This window comes from Colletotrichum lupini, chromosome 4, assembly GCF_023278565.1.
Source record: "Colletotrichum lupini chromosome 4, complete sequence".
Classification (NCBI taxonomy): Eukaryota; Fungi; Ascomycota; class Sordariomycetes; order Glomerellales; family Glomerellaceae; genus Colletotrichum; species Colletotrichum lupini.
In genome coordinates, this window is record NC_064677.1 from 7,532,865 (window position 1) to 7,557,264 (window position 24,400).

At 39.1% G+C, this 24,400-nt stretch overlaps 4 protein-coding genes across 4 annotated transcripts; 2 read left to right on the forward strand and 2 right to left on the reverse strand.

Annotated features, from left to right (window-relative positions):
• Positions 1-13,944: 13,944 nt before the first annotated feature.
• On the forward strand, positions 13,945-16,555 carry CLUP02_09329 (uncharacterized protein; the record flags this gene model as incomplete). The annotated part of the gene is made up of 5 exons (XM_049288308.1): positions 13,945-14,188; positions 14,245-15,374; positions 15,455-15,539; positions 15,594-16,277; positions 16,347-16,555. 5 exons carry the CDS (start codon positions 13,945-13,947, stop codon positions 16,553-16,555), a joined length of 2,352 nt encoding a protein of 783 aa, XP_049145452.1.
• Positions 16,556-17,211: 656 nt separating this feature from the next.
• Positions 17,212-17,634, reverse strand: CLUP02_09330 (uncharacterized protein; the record flags this gene model as incomplete). Its single annotated transcript, XM_049288309.1, has 1 exon — positions 17,212-17,634. The coding sequence occupies one exon, from the start codon at positions 17,632-17,634 to the stop codon at positions 17,212-17,214; it is 423 nt and encodes a 140-aa protein (XP_049145453.1).
• Positions 17,635-17,728: 94 nt separating this feature from the next.
• On the forward strand, positions 17,729-17,909 carry CLUP02_09331 (uncharacterized protein; the record flags this gene model as incomplete). The annotated part of the gene is made up of 2 exons (XM_049288310.1): positions 17,729-17,851; positions 17,886-17,909. 2 exons carry the CDS (start codon positions 17,729-17,731, stop codon positions 17,907-17,909), a joined length of 147 nt encoding a protein of 48 aa, XP_049145454.1.
• A 245-nt stretch (positions 17,910-18,154) lies between these two features.
• On the reverse strand, positions 18,155-18,922 carry CLUP02_09332 (developmentally Regulated MAPK Interacting protein; the record flags this gene model as incomplete). Its single annotated transcript, XM_049288311.1, has 2 exons — positions 18,155-18,501; positions 18,571-18,922. The coding sequence occupies 2 exons, from the start codon at positions 18,920-18,922 to the stop codon at positions 18,155-18,157; spliced, it is 699 nt and encodes a 232-aa protein (XP_049145455.1).
• Positions 18,923-24,400: the final 5,478 nt, after the last annotated feature.

Below are 24,400 nucleotides of genomic sequence, written 5' to 3' on the forward strand. Positions count from 1 at the left end.
CGCGTTAGTACGGTTTAGCTTCTCTTTTATAAAGCTAAATTAGCAAGTTCGCTTAGACTAGTTAAAAAAAAGCCGTAGCTAGCGACTAAATTCTATTTTATATAATAATAGCCCCGTAGTCTCGCTAAACTAGGTAGTATAGGTAAAGTCGACCGTAAGTAATATATTACTCTAGTTATCCTAATATTAGTTAATTAGTAGTCTTAACCACTATAAAATATACTAGTTTAGTACCTCTATCTAGCCGTCCGTCTATAAGTAATCCGCTATTAATAACTATAGCTTAACCCCGTAAATTTTATAGAGCTCCCCTTAGAAGTTAGAGATAAACTAGGGGCCTCGGTCTAACGTAATAGTTTTTAGTAAGCTAAAAATAAGTAGTACCCGCTTATAGAACATCCGGCTCATATTTTTTACTATAGTAATCTTATAATAAGGAATAGATATCGCCCTTTTACCTAAGCGGTCTACTACTATTTATATATTATTAAATCCTTTTTAATTAGTAAGGATAGTTATAAAGTCGGTAGAAATATGCTACTACGGGTAGTTAGGTACTAATAGCGGTCTTAGCTCCCCCGGGGGTTTATCGCGCGGCTTTTATAACTAGTAATAAGTATAGTAGTTCTAAACGTACTAATAGGTATCTACCGTTAGGCCCGGCTACTAGTACCGCTATTTAACTTTTTTTACGACCTTATTACGCCCTAGGTAGGTAAGGAGTTTTTATTTATAAACTTTGCGAATAACTATAATACGGAGGTTCTCCTCCTCGGGTATTACGAGTTTCCTATTTATTATTAATAATCCGTTATTTTAAATAAACTAGCGCTCGCGTCCTTTAGTTATTAGCGCTCGTATTAGTACGAGAGACGCTATAATAAGGTCCCTATTAAGCTTTAAAATCTTCTCTATTAATAAGTACCCCTATAGCTCGTTTTTTAATAAAAGTAAGCTAACTATAAACTATAGTTAGCTAACGGCGGCGCTTAGTAGCGCCCATAGCTCCGCTACGATATTAGGAAATAGTAGTCCTAGTAGTATAAGGACTTATATCCTATTAGCCTCTTTTAGTACTTACTAAGTACGGATATCTTTTATCTTTTATAAGAGGGCGTTAACTAATACGTTCTCTTTCCCTAAGTAGTAATAAATTTAAAAATTAAAGTCCGCTAGCGTGCCGGCCTAGCGGGCTTATTATAAGTTAAGTAGGTGCTTAGTTATAAAGAATAGTAGTAATTAATAATTTATAATAACGTCGAACTTATATTTATAACTTACGAGCTCCGCGCGCTATTCTTCTAAGTATAGTACTATTATTAGTATTTTTTTATTATAAATAGCGTAGTTAAGCTCTATATTACTTATTGTTTTTAAGTAAAAGGCTACTAAGTACTATAACCCGTTATCCTCTTATTATTATAGTAGCGCCCTGGCGTATACTAAGTTAGAGGTATTTATTTTTAGCTACGTTAGTAGCTCTAGTTTAAAATAATAAAGGATAGGCGCCGACGTTAGCGCTAGTTTTATAGCCTTAAAAGCCGTCTCGTAACTAGCGCTAAAGTCAAAAGGAACTCCCTTACTTATTAGCCTCGTAAGGGGCCTAGCTAGGTAGCCGTAATTCTTTATAAACCTTTTATAGAAGTTATAGAACCCGAGGAAAGACTAGATACCCTTAAGTAATATAAGTAGTTTTTAGTCTCTAATTATAAAGACTTTCTCTTCGTCCGGCTATATACTTTCCGTTAAAACTATAAAGCCTAAGTACTTCGTAGTAGTAATACTAAATTCGCACTTCTTAATATCCGCTTATAAGCCTGCTTTTTATAAGTAGTTTAGTACTTTAGTAACGTGCTCTTAGTACTAAAGGGGGTCGTCGGAAAAGATTAGGATATCGTCTATATATACTATATAGAAGTCGTTTAAGTACTCTATTAATATCTCGTTTATATATCGCTAGTATATAGTAAGCCTATTATAAAGCCCAAAGGGTATTACCTTATACTTATACGCCCTATAGCGGGTTTTAAACGTTATTAAGTCCTTAGAGGCTAGGTCGAGTTAGATATAGTAAAAGGCCTGTTTAATATCTAGCTTAATAAATACCTTTACCCTACTTAGCCGCGCGAGGGTCTTATTAATAAGTAGTAGCGGGTAGCGGTCTTTTTTTATAACCTTATTAAGCTTATAGAAGTTAACGTAAAAGCGCAGGCTACTATTGTACTTTTTTATAAATAGCGTTAGTAATATAAAAAGAGTATTACCTAGCTCGATAAATCCCTTTTATAAGTACTCTAGTAAATAGGCCTTTATAGCCTCTAGCTCGGGCACTAACTACTTATATAGAGGGTAATAAGTTAGTTTCTCCCTACTACTATCTAAGAGCTCGATTTTATAGTTATACGGCCTATAAGGCGCTAGTATATTGCTAATAGCCTTATTAAAAACGTCGGTCTAGGGCCGTAGATACTCTAGTAAGTTCGTTGCTATAAGGTTACGAATAACTTAGTTATTATTATATAAAGGGTCTACTTCCTCCTTTTTATCCTCTATAATACGGTTAAGCTTATAGAGTAATATAAAGCCTATTTTAACGTCGTTCTACCTTAGGTTTTTTTTAAAAACGGGAGCGCTAATAAAAATAATATCTATCTATGCTATTACTAAGTATAGTTTCTATTGCTTAGCCCTCTTTACGGGGGCGATATTAGTGCTATTAAGGGCGCGTTCTATTTTTTTTATATTCTTAGCCTTGTCTAACTACTATGTTTAACGGGCTATCGTTTTTAGTAGGCATAGTAATATCTTAATTAGTGTGCCCTTCGCCCGCTACTACTAGAGCTTTTGGTTATAATAAGTTATATCTATCTCGAATAGGTCCTACTAGTAGTCGGTATTAATTTAGTATTATATATCGATAACTTCCGGGGTATATAGGTCCTCGATGTCCTTAACGATAGTAGAGGGCGTCTCTTATAGTAGTAGGTCCTTAGGTTATATTAGACGTTGGTAGCGAATATTAGGGTTTACCCCGTAGTATTCGAACTATTTCTACCCTAGGATTAGGTCGTAGCGGCCCGTATTAAGCTAAAAGAGGGGTACTTTTAAAAAGACCTATTAATTAATATATAAGTTAGTAGTCTATACTACGCTAGTATCGTTTAATCGCTCTTTATTAAATCTAGTAGTAGGGATTAGGCGTTATAATTTATAAAATAGGGCTGCGCAGAACCGTTATAATAGAGGGGTTACGTAGTTATTTATAAATCCGTACCTATTAGCTCCTATATTAAGTAAGGCTCTTAGGCAAATTCTATATCTATTAAATACTAATATAAGCTCTATTTTAAGGGGCTAGCCCCCTACGAGATCCTATAAGTTTACTAAATTAATTACTAATTTTCTATCCTTTTTATACGTATCCCCTAGCTAGGAGTTTACTTTTACTAGGGGTTCTAGTTTTCCGAACCCGACTCTATTTTAATAGGGCCCTCGGTAGCGTTAATAGCGGCTATAATAGTCTTCGGCTTCTTAGGGTAGTCCTTAGAAATATATTTAGTATTGCTATAAACGAAATAAGCGCTACTATCCTTAAGCTTTTAATATAGGGCTTTAGAGATCGTTTTATAAGTAGAGGTATAACCTCGGTCCTATTTAGTACCTCTAGTACTTCTATTATTTCCGCTACTTCTATTACTTCTACCCGAGGTCTAGTGAGTCTAGCTAGAAGCCTTAACTAGGCGGTCCTCTATAAAAGGGGGCTATATCGCGTTAGCTAGCTAAGTAACGTACTTAATATACTTCTAAAAGGTAGCCGTATTATTTAAGTACTTCGATATAGCCTAGTTACGAAAATATATAAGTAGCTTATTATAAAAACGGCGCTTTTACTAAGACTTTAGAAGCTTATTAATACGCGCGAGCTTAGTAAACGTAGAGCGCTTTTAATAAACGTCTTTAAGTATAATTATAAGTACGTTTAACTTACGACTAGCGTCGTCTATAGCGGTCGGGCTAGTATAAGCTAACTTAAACTCGTAGAGTAGCTACTTAGCCGTAATAATCTTATTAGAAGTTAGTATTAGGTATATAAACTCCGTAGCACTACTTCTAATCTTATTAATAATATATTCTAAGTAGTACCTATCCGTACTATAGTTAGCATTTTTTAAGCGCTTCGTAATACGCTAGAGCTAGTAATCGAACTTAAGGCTAGTATTATTACTTATAAAGATAGGTACGTTAGGTATTTTCTAGGAGCCGTAGGTAACGGGATAGGACGAGGCTAGAGTAGTCTTATAACTACCCTACGTTTCTAAGCGTACTAGCCGTTATTTTAGCGCGCTAAGGGTAGCGGTATCCTAAATAGAGCTAGCCTAGGAGCCGTTCTCTAATTACTCTAGTCTTTTAGTTATAGCCGTATTATTAATATAGGCTTAGGTAAGGGCTTCTTTTATAATATAGAGCTCTATAATAGTAGTATACGTAAAGTTAAGGTTCTTATAGGTTATCGTATATAGGCGCTCCGTACTATTACTTAGCTAGCTAATAATAAAAGCTAGGACCTACTCTAATTAATACTAAGCGATGCGCATCTTTAGCTACTATTCGATCTATTTAAGCAAGGTCTTTCCGTCGTTTTTAAAATATAGCTCTTAAATAAGGTTAAGGTCGATATACTACTTAGTATTCTTTTTAAAAAGGATATTATCGCGGATATAAATAGGTAAAATAAGCTAGTTAGCTACGTTACTAAAGTACGCTAGGTAATCGGCCTAGGTAGTAAAGGGTAAGAAGCGCTCTACTAGCTAGTTAAATAGCACGACCTTAGGGTTAATAACTAAGAGCTTAGTGCCTTTGTTAAGGCTTATAACGCTTTATTAGGACTCGTAGAAGCGGCGACTCTACTAAAAGCCGTTAGTACGAAGGGAGACCTAGCCTCCCTAGCTATATCCTCTAATTATTACGTTTAGTAAAGGGGGTATATATTTAGGGGGTATTAATTACCCTACTTATATATAATTAATTTAGTTAGCTATTACTCGGCTCTTTTATACGCTTTCTTAGTAGGGGTAGCTAGTTAGTATAATAAATAGTTAATTAATTAAAATATTATCGTTCTATCTCTAGAGAATAGTTAATTAAGTAACGTTAAGTAGTATTATAAAAGGGAACTTAAGGTAGGTCGGAACGCTACTATATTAACCTAATTAACTAAAGACTTAACGTAAAGAGGGAAAAAATAGAATAGTAAGTAGAAGCTAGCGAGCTAGCCCTTGAGGCCTAGCGGTCTAGCTCGTCACGTGACCACTAGGAGCTTAGCCTCGTAGCCTGAGGCTAAGTTACGGGGCCCACAGGGGCCCTGATGCCCACTGCCGTAACATTGTGGGCTATTTATTTCCAGAGGCAAGTTACTATCCAGAGTTCGTCTAATTAAATAGTATAGGAAATTTTGACAAAGACAAGGTATTGGTATCCCTATTATAGGGTAGTTAGTTCGAACCGTAGTTAACGAAGAGATTAATTAAACTATATAAATATCTGCGTAATAAGTATAAAAAGGAGGTTCTAACCGTAGGTTAAGCTAGCTACGATAATCGTAAATAGGGGCCCTAATTAGCCCCTACGCAGTCGGCTATATACCGCGGTCGAATTAAACTTCTAATTTAATACTAACTTTTTCTTTTTTTTATTAATTTAACCGCTATAGTTAGAGGTATAATTCGACCTCGGGTCCGTTTACTAAGTCGTCTCCTTTTCCCCCTTTTCTTTACTCTTTTTATATAACCTATCCCTTTATTTATATAGTAACTTTTTTACTACTTATAAATTACTTTAATCCCTTATTTAATACTGCTTTTATAAAAGCGTTTGCGAGGTTATTTTTATTATTAATCTAATGGATCTTAAGTATTTCGCGCCTTTTATACGATTGCCTAAGGACTATAATATTAATTATAAGCCTCTTTTTTTTTTTTTCCTAATTTAATAAGGTATTTATATAGCGAGTAGGAATCTATATAAATAACCGTTAGAATAGGTAGAAGGCTAATTCGATCGGTAATTTTTTTTAACGTTATTAAAATTATATAGGAGAGGTTAACGCCGTTAATTATACTATAGACCTCTAATACTAATATACTTCTTATTACTCGCTTATTTTTAGTTAACGAGTAGTAAATTATATTGCCGTATATAGTAAATTCGCTCTTACTTATACTCTCGTTAGCTAGGATAATAATATACCTTAATTATAAAGTGAGGTCGTTATTATTTATAAATAACCTATTAATAAAGACGTAGAGCTTACTAGTCGCAAGGTCGATTGGGTAGTAAATAAGACTTTAATCGAGATTCGTTTATTATTATTTAAGCCGCTTATTAAGTACCTCGACGTCTCGTTTAGTTAGATTTATAGCTTATACTACTTTAGTATAGTTAAAAGTTACCTCGGGTTAATAGATACTTATAATATATACCCTTTACGCAAGCTTAGCTTTATACTACTTTTTAACGTTAGTTACGTTTAGATTAATAAAGTTAATTTTCTTACCCTACCCTTTTTATTAAAAAACGACGGTTTCCTTTTTAATTATAAAAATCCCGCCGTTAAATACTAAGGGGGTGTTTATTATAAGGACCTTTTTTAGCTTTATTACGAAGCCCGCTTTTTAGAGCTCCTTATCCTCCTTCTTTATAAAGTTAATATTAAATAGGCCTAATATATTATCGGTTTATATTTTAATAATCTTAAATTAGTCGCCTTTATACTCCGTAATTAGTAAGTACGGGTTATACGTAGAGGTAACTATTAATAGTTAATTAATATAAAAATCGTAGTAGGTGGCCTATTAATAGGTGCCCGATTCTACGAGCCTATATAGTGGCTTAAGTACTTTAATAATCGTGCTTTCTAAATACTTACTAGCTATTTCTTTTAGTAAATAGGCTAGGATTTTCCTTATAAGCCCTGTGGCTAATTAGGTATAGGCCTAGGTAATATTACGGCTCTAAATCTCGTATCCCTTTTTTTATAATAATACTATTAGTACTATTATTAATTATTAGCTATAGCGCTATATAGTGGGCGATTATATAAGTAGCGTCGCTTTTTTAATATCGCTATACCTCTAAATTACGTATCTAGACTTCTCGTACGGCTAGGGTATTCCTTTCCCTTTAATTTTACGAACTATTCGTGATTTAAATATATAGAGGTTTATATATTTTTCTAGGTCGTATAAGATAAATCGATAGACCCCTTAATTATAAAGAGTATCTACTTTAATAAGATCTAATCCCTTATACGGCTTTTTAGTAGTTATAATTATGCCTTCTTTACGTAGTTTAATTACTAGCTCGAAATTAGCTTTTTTTTTTACTATATAAAAGGTGTTAATTACCTCGTCGCTAGTAATGAATTGCTACGTTAGGGCTTACCGTTGTGGTCTTTTATAACGTCTTGCCGGTAGTATTAGTGCCCTTTTAGTAATATCCTCTTCCTCGTTATTTATTAGTACTATTATAACGATTTTATTAAGGATAATTTCCTATACCTCTGCCATAGGTTATATAGTTTCCCCTAGCTCTTTTTTTTCTTATAGGTTAGAAATTACCTTATTAGGATTTATATAGTACGGTCTAACTACTATAATTAATACTTCGAGTAGCTAGTTACGATTTTTTATAACTATATAAGAGCGCTCGTTAACGGAAATTAACTTATATAGCCTAGCTTATTATTAGGTAATTTTGTGCTATACTTATATATCTAAATTTAGTAATATATCTAAATTATCCCTTATATTAGGCCTATTGCGCGTAGTAATTACCTTATTAACTTGCTTTTTTATATTTACTTCGCGCAGTGCCCGTATTACTTTTTTAATTACTTAGGCTCGTTAGCTTATACTTAGTAATAGTAGCGAGGCTAAGGTCGTTTTTAAATATATTTTAAATATTAATAGCGTTAGTATAAGTCCGTTAGGCCCTATAATATCGTTATAGTATTTAAGTACTATTTAGAGGTATTTGTCATTAGTAGAATCCGGATTTTCTGCTTTAATAATTCTAAACGCCCTTTTTAATTACTAATATGCCCTTTTTACCTTTTTAATACTATAGTGCGTTTTAATAAGTACGACTTTTAGCTATATACCGTAGGCTATTATATTATCCTTAAATTTTGCTAATTTAAAGCTAGTACTAGCGTCGGTTTTAATACTATCTAGCGGTCCTTAGTATATAACGATTTAGTTTTTTCGTAGGGCTGCTTATATTATCTTTGCTTATAGATCCTAGAGGAATTGCCCTGCTTAGAAAGATATAAATACGTTAATTATATATAGTATTAGCTAACTATTTAAGTAGAAGATATTAATGACTATTTCTTAGTTAAAGTTAAGTTTATTACGTAATTTAAACTTGAATTTGCGTAGGCTTTGCGTATTTATTTAGTATTAGTAGTATACTTTTATTAACTACCTTAGCGCCCCTATTTTAATATTATTATTACCTAATTACTTTAGGAGGTTATATAGCCTCATAACTAACGGGTGCCCGAATTTCTAGTATAGTCTTTTAAGCTTATTTTTCGTTAAGTAATTAATTAACTTCGTATTATTAGTGAGCTTTATAAACGCATGCCCCTATCGTCGTTCGATTACCTTAAAGTGCTTATTACTAAAGATTCTGTTCCTCGTATTATTAAATATAATACCTAGTTAATTTATATCTTTTAAATATAAGAGAAATAGGGTATTAATAAGTAAAATATAGAAAGTTATCGTTTTAAAGTATATCTCTACTTTTATTATACTTAGGGCGACGATTTCCTTACTTAGGCTAAAACTAATCCTCGTAATACCCGCTATTAACGTATTAAGCGTTACTAGCGCGATCTTTTATAATACTTAAAATTGCCCTTTTTTTCTAATTAACTATTATAATACCCTAGCGTTTAGGATAATTTTATAGAAATCGTTTAGGTCGTACTTTTTACTTATATAGAATGCTTATACGAGCTTAGTATTTAAGGGATCTAAATAGTATAAAAAGGACCCCTCTAGCTACCCCTAGATATACTTAGTACTATGTTCCTTTTTTTTAAATATTAAAAAAGATAGCGTCTTCTCTTTAATCGTTAAGATAATAGGCTTCGGCCCTATTAAATTCGCCCTTTTAGCCGCCTTTATATCCGTTATCTAAGGGACCTTCCTTTACTATTTATAAATAAAAGCCTACTTATTAAGAGCTTCCGCTACCCTTTATTCGTTTAGCCTCGTATATCTTTTAGAGGCTAACGGGGCGAAAAAAGAGTAGTTAATATTTTCGATTTTATTATAATCTAATTTATTAGTATAGGGGGTAAGATCTTCTTTATTTTTTAAATCTCTTATAGGGGGTATATATTTTAGGCTATTACTTTAGCTACCGTCGCTAGGTTCTATGCCCCCGGATCTACCTTTATATATAATAAGGAATTAGTTAAACTAACGAGGGCTAGTTTTACCGTTTACTATCCTCGATTTTTTATATTATTTATACGATTTAGCACGCTCTTTTTTAAAGTAGTTACTTAATTAATATTTATCCTTTTAATAAATATAATATTACTTTTTTTATTACCCTGCCCGTGAGTTAAATCTTTACCTATTTAACAAATCTAGGCTTTTTTACTAATAATTACTATATCTAGCCTCTTTTCCTTTCTTATTATATATTTAATTAACTTAATATTATTAATAAGGGCCGTTATATACCTAGAGGTAGGTTTAGCACGGCATTTTTACTTTAATATTAAAGCTAGATCTTAGCTTTAAGTAGAGCGTCTCGTAATTTTCGGGTGCCTAGTATAGGGTAATCTTTACTTTTAGTATATACTAGACTATAGTATAAAGATATCTAACTTTCCGCTCGTTTATTCCCTTATTTAGCTAGGTTTTCGCTAGCTTATCGATTTAATTAATAAGCTTTTTAAGGATCTCTACTTACGATTTACCCTCTATTATCCTAGCTATAGATACGAAAGAAATCGCTCGTAGCTTAGATAGGAGCTTTAGGTTTTTATTATAGGTTTCGAAGCGGCTTCGGATTATATTAATTATGCTAAAAAAGTCGTTTTAATCGAGATTACGTACCGCTTTATAATAGTAATTAGAGGCTTTACTTACGAGTATAATATTAATTACCGAATAGTACTAGTGTTCTCTAATTCTGACTTTTTTATAATAATCGTAAAATATTATTAGGGTTTTTTATAAGACCTTATACTTCCCTCTAAAGTATAATTTCTTTTTTAAAAAGATTTTTTTAAGGTTTATAAATTACTTCGTATTTACTATTAGAATTTTAGTATTTATATACAAACCCTGCGTCGTTACGTATTGTTAGTGATTTTGGGTTATTTTTTTTTTTTTGTTAGCCGATCGGCGCTAAATTTCGTATTAGTAGCGGTAACGAGTTATAGATCGAAATAAGTAGAATTATCGATTATTATACTTCTAGTACTATATTTTGCCCTAGTATATCCTTTTATAACAATAGATTTTCGTTAGTAATTATAGGGAGGAAACTTAGGTTATTTACCCTTTTTTTAAATTTATTAAAGCGATTATACGCTCTATCGACCTGTACTTAGTTCTATAGTACGAATTCCTCTTTTATAATTGTCGCTATTAGTATTTCGTATAGCTCTTATAATTATAATTACGCTAGTAATACCCCTTATCCATAGAGGAATTTATTAACTACTTTTACGATTCTTAGGCTTACGTTTGCGAACTATTTATCTAGCTAGTAGCTAAGGTCGTTTACGATCTTATAAAATAGGGGTTACCCCTATAGCCCCTTTTTTTTATAAACCTTAGTTAAATAGATTAATACTATATTAATTTGCTCGCCGTTAGGCTAATCCGCAATTTTATATATTTACGTCCCCTAATAGTCCGGGTTAATATTTACTTATTTATAAGGGATTGGGATTTCATTTAGGATCGGGTTTTGTCCTCTTCTTCTTTACCCTAACTTACTAAGGGGCTTGCTCTAGCTTATACTTATATTAGTAATTATTAGCGTGTTTAATCTTAACGGGGATATATTTAATCCGCGCGTAAGTCGTAGTAAATCCGTGCTTTTATTACTTAACGAATTTATTAGGGTTTAGGAGATTCCCGCTTCTTTTTACCGTCTCGCTACTACTCTCGTTTTTACTATTTTTAATAATTACTACTACCCTTCTAGATCGCTAGCTATCGTACTTACTAAGATCCTCCTTTTTATTTAATAAAAAAGGGTAGGTTTTAATAGTTCCTTTTAATAATAATAGTAGTAGATATTTATATTACTATAAGAAGATATAGTAATTAGTCTCGGGATCTTTACTAATTACTAATTTCCGCTATCCCGTATACTTCTAGCCTCCTAAGCCTCGTGCTCTCTATAATTTCTAAATAGCTTCCTTAGTTAATTTCTAATTACGGGCCGGTTACGGAAAAGTCGTTTAGTAAAAAAGCTGCTCGGGGTAACGGTAAAAGGCTAGTTACTTAAGTAGTTCTATTAATTAACGTAGTTTAACGTAATAAACGTCGACCTCTCGTAAATAATAAAGGGCTATAATTACTTAATTCCGTACGGTATTTAAGAATTACCTCTTTTTTTATTTACTTTTATAAGGTTAATTAATACGAATCTCTTATCCTATATAGTATTAAGAGGTCGTCTCTTTTATATAGCGAGATACCTTACCGATCTACGATAGTAAAGTTTAATTACTAATTAGTATTAGTATCCTTATTATAAGGTAGTTAGTTCGAACCGTAGTTAATAAAAAGATTAATTAAACTATATAAATATCTACGTAGTAGGTATAAAAAGGAGGTTCTAACCGTAGGTTGGGCTAGCTACGATAATCGTAAATAGGGCCCCTAATTGGCCCCTGCGCAGTCGGCTGTATGCCGCGGTCGAATTGGACTTCTAATCCGACACAAGGAGCAAAACTTGTTTCCGCGGCGTACGGAAATGGGCCACTGATATGGCGGCCGATATCCGTGACTAACCCTCCACTAGATGGGGCCGACTCGGCAACACCCGAAGCCTGGCTCCGGACATCGGGACTGTTGCACCTCTCGGATGGGCGATGCTGGTATTTGAGAGCACTTCTAAGGCGTCTAGGATCCTCCGTATCCGCAGGTGTTGAGTCAGGTATACCGGCATGACGGTAAGTGTCCGAAAACCATAGTACTCGCAGTTAAACATACGATTCACCTTCTAAGGCAGTAATGTTTCCAGTTTTCTTTGATGAATTGACTGTTCCGCCATGATACCATCGAAATCAGCCTGGTTACTTTGAATTGAGAATTTTGGATTTACAGGTGAACCAGGCTCACGCACATTTCAATCAACTTGTCGGATGGCCGACCTGGACGAGTGCTCCGACGCCGGACCCGTACTGTAACCGAACTGGAACCTGCTCCACCGCATTGGTTGACGCTGCAAACAATGCGTCAGGTTGCGGCGCCTCGGCACGGAATTCTTATCGTCGGCTATCCGAAAACGTGATGGAAAGAAGACTGTTGCAATGTCAACCAATAGGTAGCCGGTTTAAGTGGGCTGTCCCGTATTGCCATGGTAAGTCCGGAGAATCCCCCGAGCAAGCCTCTTGACACTTGTTGGAACTTGGCTGGACTCTGGAGTCTGGAGAGGGAACGATGGCACAGCGTCTGCATCGTCTCAGTACGCTTCCATTCAAGACACAGGGATACGGTGCATCTCGGAAGCACTGAGCGATGGAATTGACGTAGTGAGCTCGGTGGTAGAGTTTCTGTCCCTGAAAGAGCTTTGAGTGGTCTACCGCATGACAGTCCAATAGACAGTACGCTTTGTTGGATTTGTTAGTCCTCGGGGCAATTGTGACGCTGTTCTCTTTTACAGAGATTGAATAGAGTTGCCAAGATTCTCTGGCGGGGCCGAGTCTTGAACTTGCCGGCATAGCTGAGCTTTACCGGCTCCCGGGGATAGCCGAAACTGGCAATTACCTGAGTCTCGCAACAGCACCTCCGAAAAGAAGAGACCGACCCCGCTCCGTGGCCGCCCGGCATCGGTTCGACCCCGGAGTCGGGCGGTGGTCGTTGATATTGGCAAGGAAAAGCCCCTCCCAAAGGCCGAACGGCACGGGATGGCGTGCTCTCGAAGCGGGTATGGGGTCCAGCTGTGAATGGCCAATGCTATTTAACCTTCTTGAGCACATTGCCAGATGGGGTAATGAGGAGTACCTTACCAAGCAGAAGAGGTTTGCTGTGTCAGGCAAAGCAGGGAGATGAACGTGGAGAAAAGTTTTGTGTCACTTAAGCTTCGAGGGCGAACATTTGGAATATCGAATACACCTTAGGCTAAGATACGCGATACGAGTATTGCTCCTCGACGTACTCACCAATTCTTCCTAGCGTAGACAGCTCCAACATCAAAAATTCACATGCACACAAGCTCAATTTGCCAACTTGAAAATATAATCAAGCCTTGCCAGGTGCCTTTCTCGGTGTAGTGCCCGGCGATTCGGCAAGATGCACTTCTTTAGGCGACCGAACCAATAGCGCCGTACTGGTGTCCAGGTGTGCATGAAGAATCCTGTCTTCAGCCCCTTAGCGAGCTCCCCACGTGCTCCATCGAGTGGCTGAGGACAGTCCTCGAATTGCACCCTCTCTCCAACACGCCGCCGCCTTCTCAGGCTGCAGGCAGTAATCTCCCGCGCAATGGGTGTCTCGCAGTGTACTCAGTGTACCAGCTATGTGGTAACGGGCCCGTTTGGAAAGACCCTTTAATTCGAACCCCATCGCCACGTTGTGTCATGGGCGATCCGAACCTTGCCGAACTCACGGACGTGGAGCGGCTCTTGGGCATTTTACTTCCCTACATTGTCTCAACTCATACAACAGTCATTTCCGAGTCATGGCTGTCGACGTTGAGGAGCTCATTCTTGCTCCTTTCCGCGAAGTAGTAGAAAGGGGGGAGGAATCTGCAAAGAATGCACACGATGCACAGGATGAGGATCCGGAAACATCCCGGGAGATGGCCAAGTCAGCCAGCACCATCGCAAAAGAAGGCCAACGGGCATTGAAGAGATTACGACCTTTGTGGAATAGCCAATTCCAAAAGCATGGAGATGTCTTCAAAGAGACCATCGCCGAAAATGGTATGTTGAGCCGTGGCATGCCTGGATGGTGGTCGATTGACTGATCTTCGAGAAAGATGATCTGGCGGAGAAACGAAGGACACTTGAAGAACTGCTTTACGACTTTGAGGATTACATAGAGTTGGACACTTTCGACTCGACCAAGTTTATCGATATTCAGACGGCGACACGAAGCTTTGCTCTAGTGGTACTGGACGCTATTCAGAGGGTGAAAATCGACGTCAAAACTCCGACCACGCCGGTGCACAAGTTTCCGCCATTGCCGCCTCTACCACCATTACCGCCCCAGCTGGCTCAGTCACTCAGCGCCAGCCCGCAAATTCGGCCGGGACCGCCTTTGCGAGGTGGAAGCCACGGAACCGCCAATATCCCTTCATTTCCTGCCGTACCGCGGCAACCCAAACTGTCAGTGAGCCGTAGTCGCACGAGAGACTCACATGGCTCGTCTGATAGTGCGACGGTGAGGCGGACTCACTCCATAGCCGAGTCAACAGATTCAGATCCTCCATCATCTCGTGGGCTTTTGGGAGCTAATTCCTCCAGTAAAGGGGAAAGACGACCGTTATCCCCAGGTGTTCTCAGCGATGGGATGGGCCAGCTGAGGATTGTCACTTCACCGGAACCCTTACAACCACGGACATCAGATTGGGTTGAAGAGCAGACCTCTGTTCCAAAAGCCAGGCGACCTTTCCGTGGAAGCATCCCCGAGAATTCTGCCGTGAATGATGATGCATTTAGCGATGGTACATTCGTATCCCGGATGCATCGAAGAGGCTTCGACACCGTGACGCCGCAAAGCTCGGTATTTGATCCAACAAGTCCTTCAACTACAAACAGAACGTCGATATACTCCGATGTCCCAACTTACTCTTCCAACGTAACTTCACCTGAGCTTCCAATCATCGATGTGAGGATGTCACCTAGCGCAGGAACAAAATCTGATCCAGCCCTTTCCGTCGATTTCCCATCTTCCGGACTCTTTACAGATGGACTGATGCTGGCTGATGAGCAAGCAGCCTCAGAGACTAGTACGCAACACTTGAGATCCATCTCAACAATGGAAAAGGAAGAAGGATGTTTGATAGGGCCAAAGAGCTCTTTCCATCAACTCAAGGGATTCTGTGACGGCGCACAAACATTTCGCCGTGGAGGATATTGGCACGGCATCAAGCAGACCATGACGTGGGTAAGTCAACCCTCAAACCCCCAAAACATTTTCGACGCACGGAATCCAGGTTGGGAACACTACGACTAAAACAAAAGCAGGGCGAACCACTTCCAATCGGCCGGTGCATGGATTGCGAGTATCATCATTTGAACAGATCATTAACTCTAGATAAAGAGGGTGACTGTAAGCCAACCCGAGTTTCCATTGATTTGCTTTGCCGTTTCTGACAACCCCAAGCCCGAGCAAACTTTCTGAAGTATGGTATACTCTACCGTGTGCGCTTGCTGGTCAAATCTCACATCGCGGTGAAAACAACAGCGGAAATCCGATACGCGTGTCTGTTCTGCACCCACATCGGACGCACTATTCACGAGGGGGATGCAATCGTCTTCCAGAGCGCAGATCAGCTCCTCCAACACCTCTCTCGCCATCCACAGCCTCTCCCTGAAGTTCCTGGCGTTACTGTCTTGTATGGTCAAGTCGGCAAGGACCATCATCAAATCGAGGATTATGATGTCCATTTCCCATCGCCTCCAGCTCCAAGTTCATTCCCCGATAATGATATCCTCACCCAGTTTCCCGTCGCCACAGCTTTGAAGAGCCACGTTCAGCGGAGAGGCGAGAACCTCCTGGGCCCTGACGGTAGCTCAAATGTGCTCACATTCTTCGTTGGCGCAAAGATTGTCGGTGTTGAGTTTCCGGAGCAATGGGGCGGCAAGTGGTGCACCGGATGGCACGACGGCATTCAAGGACCCTTTCCAGCCAAATGCGTTGAGATTGAGAGTCCAAAACAGAATGAGATTTCGTTCCAAGCTACCAGCGCGGTATCGATCACCACGAGATGGAGATGGGACCCTTCCGATAACTCGAGAGCAGGCTGGCTGACGTTTGGGAAGGGAGAGGTGATCAGAAACGTTGGGTGTAAGTGTTTTCCCCCTGCCCTGAGTGACTGGTCAGGCTCGGTGCTAGTGCTAACCTAAGCATCTTCAGGGCTTTACCAGGATCATTGGTGCTGGTCTGGAACGAACAGCAAAGGGAAGTTTGGCATCTTCCCTCAGTCACACATCAGCCCTCAGTCTCTAAAAGAGGGCTATTTACCGCCAACCTTGAAGCGAACACAACCCAGCGGACCCATGAGGTTGTTCAGTCGAAGAAGAAAAAGTTCTAGTACAGCCTCCTCTATGAGTGGAGATGCTTAGTGTAGAATGATTTGTGCATCCCACCATCTGGAATGGCGTTGATCTTCCCCAGAATGCTTTAGGGTGTCTGTTACCTCAATAGCCAGTCTAAATCAGCACATCTGAACTTGCTGCAAAATCTTCAGGAAATCCCAAGAAGACTTTTAAACCGCAGTAGGAACCCGATGTCGTGTTCGAACCCCAAGAGCAGTCTCCGCGCTATGCAATGTGAGGATTGTGGTACGAGAAGCCCTCCTGAGCAGTGGGCCCCACTGATCATTCTCCGCCAATAGCTTTCAATCAGCAACTTGAGTTTCGAGGTGTGAGATTAGGAGACTCAGCGTCTCATCATGTATTGGAGCGCTGGATTAGACGCGATTGAGCGAGGGAATAATTATAATCGTATTCACTCATACATCGCAAGCTAGAGATATAATCATAAGGGGAAGAAAGATCATCGCGGTTGAACTTCACGGAAGAGCAGGGTAGACGAAGCCCATTGTTGGGTGTGCCTTAGCACTCGATGATAGGCAAAATAAGGACAGCGAGATGGATCCCTTACTCGCGTCACAATTCAACGGGCAACATTCCTAATAAGCGGCATCATCTGAGACCAGCCAGACCGCTATTCTTATTGGTGTGCGCCTTCTTAGGCTGAAGCAGACTGTCTCACAGTTTCAAGACAGTGGAGGAACGAACAAAGCTACTTCAGCACGTGGAAAGTGTGGAAGGTTAAATTGTCGCGAAATTTCAGGATCCACGATAAAAAGGAACTCGCGGGTAATGCCCGCAAAGTGACCGTCTTGGGGTTCATCGACAGGTTTGCCGGTGTGCGGTCTTCGTTTCGAAATGATGAGAGTCAGCAACCCGTATTCTTTCCTCGTAATATCGTGATCTACAATCATGTTTTCCATAGGTGATCTGACGCGATTTGAACTAGCCGTTGGTTCGCTACTCCAGTGCTCGCGATAACGGAGCAGCGAAGGAAGACCGCCCCATCCTAGCATGATCCCAGCCGTCAATCCCAATTGGGTTAACCAACAGACGCCAACCTGCACGTTAAGGCAGCCGATCAGGGGAACGGCAGGGTTATGCCGCATAACGGTCTCGAATTAGGTGCGCCCATTCTGTATCCATAATTACGAGCCCAATTCAATGGTGGAGATTATTTCATTGACTTTTTGGGCACTCGGGATGAACGGCATGGGTCTGCTCATCTCCGCGCTCAGGTCGCGTCCGGAACAGCGCGAAAACTTGGGGTTAAATCCCAGGAAGGCCATCCCATCATGCATACAGATAGATACCAGGTTCTCCATCGTCAGGGGATACTTACGGACACTCACACATGCAGGTTGCGTATTCGAGCCGCTTGTAAATGGAGGGAGTCCAGTAGCAAGGCTTCAAGATTACTCTATAAAAACGTAATTCAAACTTGTGCGAAGGCAACGCCAGACATAACCCATCCGATTTTTGCGCGATATAATCCTCAATTTCCAGCCCATCCAAATGCACTTCGCTGGTTTGTCGCTACTCCCTTAATCGTAGCCGGTTGGTATCATTCGGGTTTCTCAAAACAGCTCTAAGGAAAAAACAAGATTCGTGCTTGTATCTAAATCTTGCTTAGAAGAGCATGTAGGCGGCGACGGCAACGGAGCCGAAGATGGCAAAGGTGGACTTGATGGCAGAGGCGCTGCTGGGAGCAGAGGTGGAAGTACCAGAGGCAGCGGAGCCAGTGGCGGTGCCGGAGGCGGTACCTGAGCCGGAGGCGTTAGAGACAGCGGTTCCGGAGGCCGAGGCAGTGGCAGAGCCGGTGGTCACTGTGGTCAGGCCGGAGGTCTGGGTGACGGTGGCAGTGGCCGCGGAGCCGGAGGCCGAGGAAGACGAACCGGTGGCAGAGGCAGTGGCAGCAGAGCCGGAGGCACTGACCGATGCAGTAGCGGAGCCAGAAGCAGAGGCGGAAGAGGAGTCTAAATCATGGCAAGTCAGCGCGATTGCTTATAACCATCATAGTGAAAAAATGAGTGGTCTTCACATACCGTCAGAGCCAGTGAAGCTGAACTCGTTGGACTGAGCCAGGATACCAGAGTTCTGGGGGTCGACGGAGACGAGGTTGATGCGATAGGCATCGCCGGCGGCGACCTTAGCGCCCTTCAGCTCGTACTTGCCATCGGCGGCCTGGACGGTGGCGATGGTCTCAGAGACCTCGGGGTAGCCGGACTGGTTGACGATGACGATCTCGAAGCTCTTGGGGTCGCTGGAGACGGTCTCCCAGGTGATCTCGTTGGTCTTGGAGAGGTCCCAGTCGTCGCCCTTGGCGGGCTTGGTGACCTTGACGGCCTCGGCAATGGCCAAGAAAGAAGTGATAGCGACGGCGGTCTTGGAGAACATGTTGTCGTTTCTAAGTGAGAAATTATATATAGTTTGTTTTTGGTGTTTTGTTGAAGTTTTCCGGTATTAGAATAAGTAGTGTGTCTGAGCGAGTGACAAGAACGAACGTCCAAAATTGTTGAATCTGAGAAGTTGACCGAACACCATAAGAGAAATTGAGCTTCCCCCCTCAAGCTTTATAAACAACCCATTTGTAGACGATCCCTGTCGATAGTCCGGACGAGTCAGGCTTGGTGCTCCCACCCCTCCTCCTCCACTCATTAGTGCTACCCCACCGCCCCATCTCGTATGCAAAACCGACTTTCAGAGAATTTTAGATTGCTGTTAAAACCATCAATTCATGGTGGGTTGGTTTCTTTTCTGCCAGCCGTGACGTAGGCGACTCCCTGCTTCGGGCGCACGCGAAGGAAGCAAATGGCATCCACTGCAACTCGTAAAAAGCAAAGGCCGTCGGCCGTCGGCCGGTATTGCCGAGACTATGGCCCATTGCCGCCAATAGAGTTCCGGGTTTTTGTTGTGATAGCCAGAGACAGATTGTTTATGAAACTTTCAGCTCTTCCAACAAAAAAAAAAAAAAAAAAAAAAAAAGAGAAAGACTCACCAGGAACGTTCAATGGCTTCAGGCTTTCAGCACGAATGCTTTCTTATCCCCAGGTCCAATCAGGAAACCTCCATTTGTGTCCATCCCCATCACACAAACCCAGGCGAGATGAGGCACACCCATGGTCAACACTGTTGGGGTTGTGGCTGGCAGACTAAATTCAGTAACCCCCCTTTTAGCTCGGTTGTGCGGTACCTTGCATGGAAGAGCCGCCCCCGTGCAGCACTGATTTCCACCCTAAGGAATCTAGCATAGTAAACAAAACGGACTGTTTTCTTCGGACTCTCCTCCTTCTGTGCCTCTTTTTCTCGTCTAGGTTACCAGATACGCACGCACGCAGCAGGCCGGGTTGGGCGTGGTTGTTAGATTTGTTGGCATCGGGCAGCCAAAAGCCATCGTTTTCCTCGTGTATGTACTTTTCCGAGGCGACGATCGGTGGCAACGGGCCCTGTCATCTCGGTGGGCAGACCTCGAGCCTGTCTGTCACTTGTCAGTCCGAATTTGACACAACCCGACCACTTGGAGGCTCGTTCAGTCGTCTTTTCGGTGGGCACCGCCAAGCTGGTTCAAAAGTTCCGACGGCGGAGTTCCTGACAGCTGCAGCCTGCAGCGGGATCAGTAAGTGTGACTAGTAGCAAGGACTTGGCGTCATACCAGCCCACCTGCACTTGGGGCAGAACTATTGATAGAAGACTCTACCTTAGCCGCAAACGAGCCACAGTAGCTCTTCGCGGGAATTTCGGGCCATTGTCCCGTACTTGGAAACAACTCTTCGTATCTATCGTGTTGTCTTCGCAAAGTAGCTGCCATCTTCGCCATCGCACTTTCCAGGGTGCCAGAGAACAACCAAACACACTGCCGCCGCTACAGCCGCTGGTGGAGTGAACTGTCATGGTCAAGGCGTCCCCAGCGCGCACCGAATTCCCGGCACGGTGGTCTTAGGAAGTAGCCGAATGGGGTCTTGATGGAAGCACAATTTTAGCCGCGGCGCGAAATTGAGACTTGACAACCGCATGCTGCCCATGCAGAGTGCTCATTGAGATGACTCTTTTAATAGTTACCTGATGCTGTCTCGAAGTCTGTCACTTTGTTGTACTACGTAATAGCCAGCCTGGAAAGAGACTCAAGTGAATGATGTGCTCTCATTCCCGCTATCCGTTCTCAGGCAAGGGGATTACTTGAGAACAACAGAAAACATAGCGTACTTCTTGCAATTGTTAACAGCGCTTAGTTGAGTTTTGTTGGCACACCCAATGGTAGTTGGCCGGCAGCGTTGAGACATAAACACAGCAACATAGCCTTTTCTTCAAGGTCTACCAAATTGCCTCCCATGCTGTCTTTCAAAGAGAGAAATCGAGTGGCGCGGAAAGTCCTTACACCTTGCAGGACGGCTTGATCCCTTTGATGCAGGCTATGACTGGCGTCATGCTGCCAAGAACAAATACTTTCTCATGAAATAAGAGTTACGGATATCTCAACTGAATTAACGAAACTTTTGATCATTCATCTATTTGACCCAAATTCAGCTGGGTTTTACAAACAACTCGATGATTCATTGAGGCTCGGGCTGGCAATGGAAAGCCATCAGTTGACCTATATAGAACAGGTAGATGACGGAAGGTCTCACTATGTTAAGGTATAGCTTAAACTCGTGGGAAAAGAGGCATCGCAGCCTTCCTAAAAAGAACTGTAGAAAAATTCAATCCTGAGCCCCCATTAGCTTTTAGCTAAAAATAAATCACGATGTCAATAGGTATGTGACACAGGGAAGAAGCTCACAGAGGCTGACTGCTATTAGGGTCTAAAAGAGGAATTACTAAAATCTACCCTTCCCTCGAGGTATATTACTAACGCTCTATATATACTTAAGCTACTCCTTTATTACTTAGTCCCCCTCTTTATACCCCCTAAGCTATCCCTTAACTAACGAGGCCTAATTAATAAAGCTTAATAAAATACTCCCTCCCCTAGGCTTCGTCCTAAAGCCCGCTTATAGTTTATATATACTATATTAATCCCTTACTTAAGAAATCCTTAAATATATAATACGAGGGTAGGTATAAATAGCGCTTATTAGCCTAAATATAAACCCCTTATTCTAAATAATAGCTTTATAATTCTATACCCGGGTCGCTCCTACTTATAAGCTATCCTTATAACCGCTAGTACTTAGGTAGTTATTACCCTATTTTTATTTATTAATATTAACCCCCTTCTAAACTACTACGATTCCAAATTCCTTTTTTCCTTTGTATTTATAATTATCTTTTTTATATAGAATCTCTTATTTTTATTAATATCTACGCTACTCCCTCGTTATATAAATATTATGGCTAACGAATATTTTTTAAATCCCTATTCTTATATACTTCCCGTGCCTAAATAAGTCTTTTATAAAGTCGTTCCGTATTCGTTACTAACTCGTTTTAATATAAATATAACTCCTAATCGCAGAGTTACTATTATTAATAATAAAACGGTTATTAACGTTATAAGTATACTTAATAATAATAGTAGTAATAGTCTACTTAAAAAGCCTAATATCCCCTTTACTTACCCTAACTTCGTATATATATTACTATTTATATACTATTTATACTAACTATTATAAACTTTTATTAAAAAAAAAAAAAAGTAAATATTAAAAAAATCGGGGTTAGCTAAGTACGCCCGCTCCTTTACTTTACTTACGTTATATATAAGGCGCTTAATTTAAAAACAGAGTACTATAATTAGCTAAGTTAGTAATTTATAGCCCCTAATTCGCTCCTTTATTTAATATTTTTTTAAAATCTAACGTACGTTATATTAAGTATATTATATAGAACTATTTTTATAAGGATATAATAAGCGCTTAGCGCGGTTATTACTCCGTCGCTTCTCCTACGTATTATATTAATAATATCTTAAGTCCCTAAGTTTATAAAATCTATAATCCGAACCCTATAAAGTACCGCTCTTACTTTAAATAATAACGTCTATAATTTAGAAGTTTATTACTCTATTATTACTTTATTATCGCTATTACTTAGGTTATTAATATTACTCTATAACTCTAATAGACCTATCGAATCGCTATTAATAATATATAAAAGGTACTTAAGCGCGCTAATAAAAAGGCCCGCTTAACCCTTATTATTAATAATAATAATAATAAAGTAGCTATAAGCTCTTCCCGCGCTACGTTTTTATCCTATAATAATACTATAATCGCACTACTTCGCACTATTTATAATAAAGTACGCTACTTAAATAATATTCTAACTAGTATATAATCGCCCTACTTACGCTCCGTATTCGTAACTAATTATTTATAAATTCGTTAATAATAAAGAGATTATTTCTTTTATAACGACCCCTAGGATAATAACTAGGGCGGCCCTTTTAATATAAGGGTAGTTCTTTTATAAATAAGGGCGGTCCTTTTACGTATTATAAGAATTAAAAAAACGGTTCGTAATTAGTACGTTTATACTACTTAATTATAACTATATAGCCCCCTTTTTTTTTTATTAATAACTAGTTTATTACGTTATTAAGCTTATTAAGAGCTAGGGCGCGCTACTTAATTAAAACTCGTTCTTTATATATACTAATTATCGCTACGTCTTCGATATACTTAGCTAGCTCCTACGTATTTTCGTTATTACTATATCCCTTCTACCGGATTAAGTATTATTACCTCCTCTTCGGCCCTCTATATTATATAATATCTTTTATTTTATAAAGTAGCTCCCCGTTTATATCCTTAATAAATAAGGGCTTCCGAAAGGCTTCCTTATAGTATTAATACGGCTCGAGTAAGGATATATAAAATATATTATATATTCTATACTACGTTAGTATATTTAATTAGTAAATAACCCCTACTATTCTAACTATTAATTTAACTTCGAATAGGCCTAAATACTTATTAACTAACTTCTAACTAAGACACTACTTATTAATATTCTTTTTTAATAATAGTACCTAATTACTTACTTTATATAATATATCTATTTTAGCTTTATTAGCTTATTATTTATACGTCTCGTATGCTTTTTATATAAAAAGTTATAGAGCTTTTTAATTAGCTTATAATCGGGCCGCACGCTCCTTAGCTAAGATATTCTATATACTATCTCGAGCCCCTATTAAGATTAATATAGGGTATATAAATAGGAACCTAAATAGGGCCTTAGTAAGCGCTTTATAAATTACTAAGTACTAAGCGTTATTATATATAAACTTAGCTAAGTAAAGACGTTATACTTAATTTAATTAATCCTAGGTATAAAAATAATAAAAGTACTATTCTAAGTATTAGTTCTACTATTCTATTTAACCGTTCGTTTATAAATAAAACGTAGTATTAAAATACCTCTTTATTATTAAGAAGTAGTAAAAATAAGTCTAAAACTTATTTATAAATAACGACCCCCTATTAGAGACGATCCCTCTAAGTATTTTAAACTTAATAAAGATCTTTATAAATAAGAGGTTTATAAATCCCTAGGCTATAAGGGTCGTCCTCGTGGTAATATAAATGCTATATTTTATAAATCGGTCTATTATAATAAGTACTACGTCGTAGGGGCGCCTCCTAATTAACGTAATTAATATAAATAAGCTTATAATAAAGTTTAGTAATATTTTTTATTATAGCCTAACTAGGGTAAGTAGGGGGTATAATAAGCTATATAGCTTATAATAACGAGGCTTCGTCCGCTAATATATTATATAAGTATTAATATAACTTTTTATATCCCTACTTACTCTATTTTAATAATAGTAACGTTTTAATAGCGCTATCGTCCGCTTTATACTATAATATTTTATTATAAATATATCGTGATATATTTTAATAACCTCCCTCCTTAGCCTCTTATATAGTAATA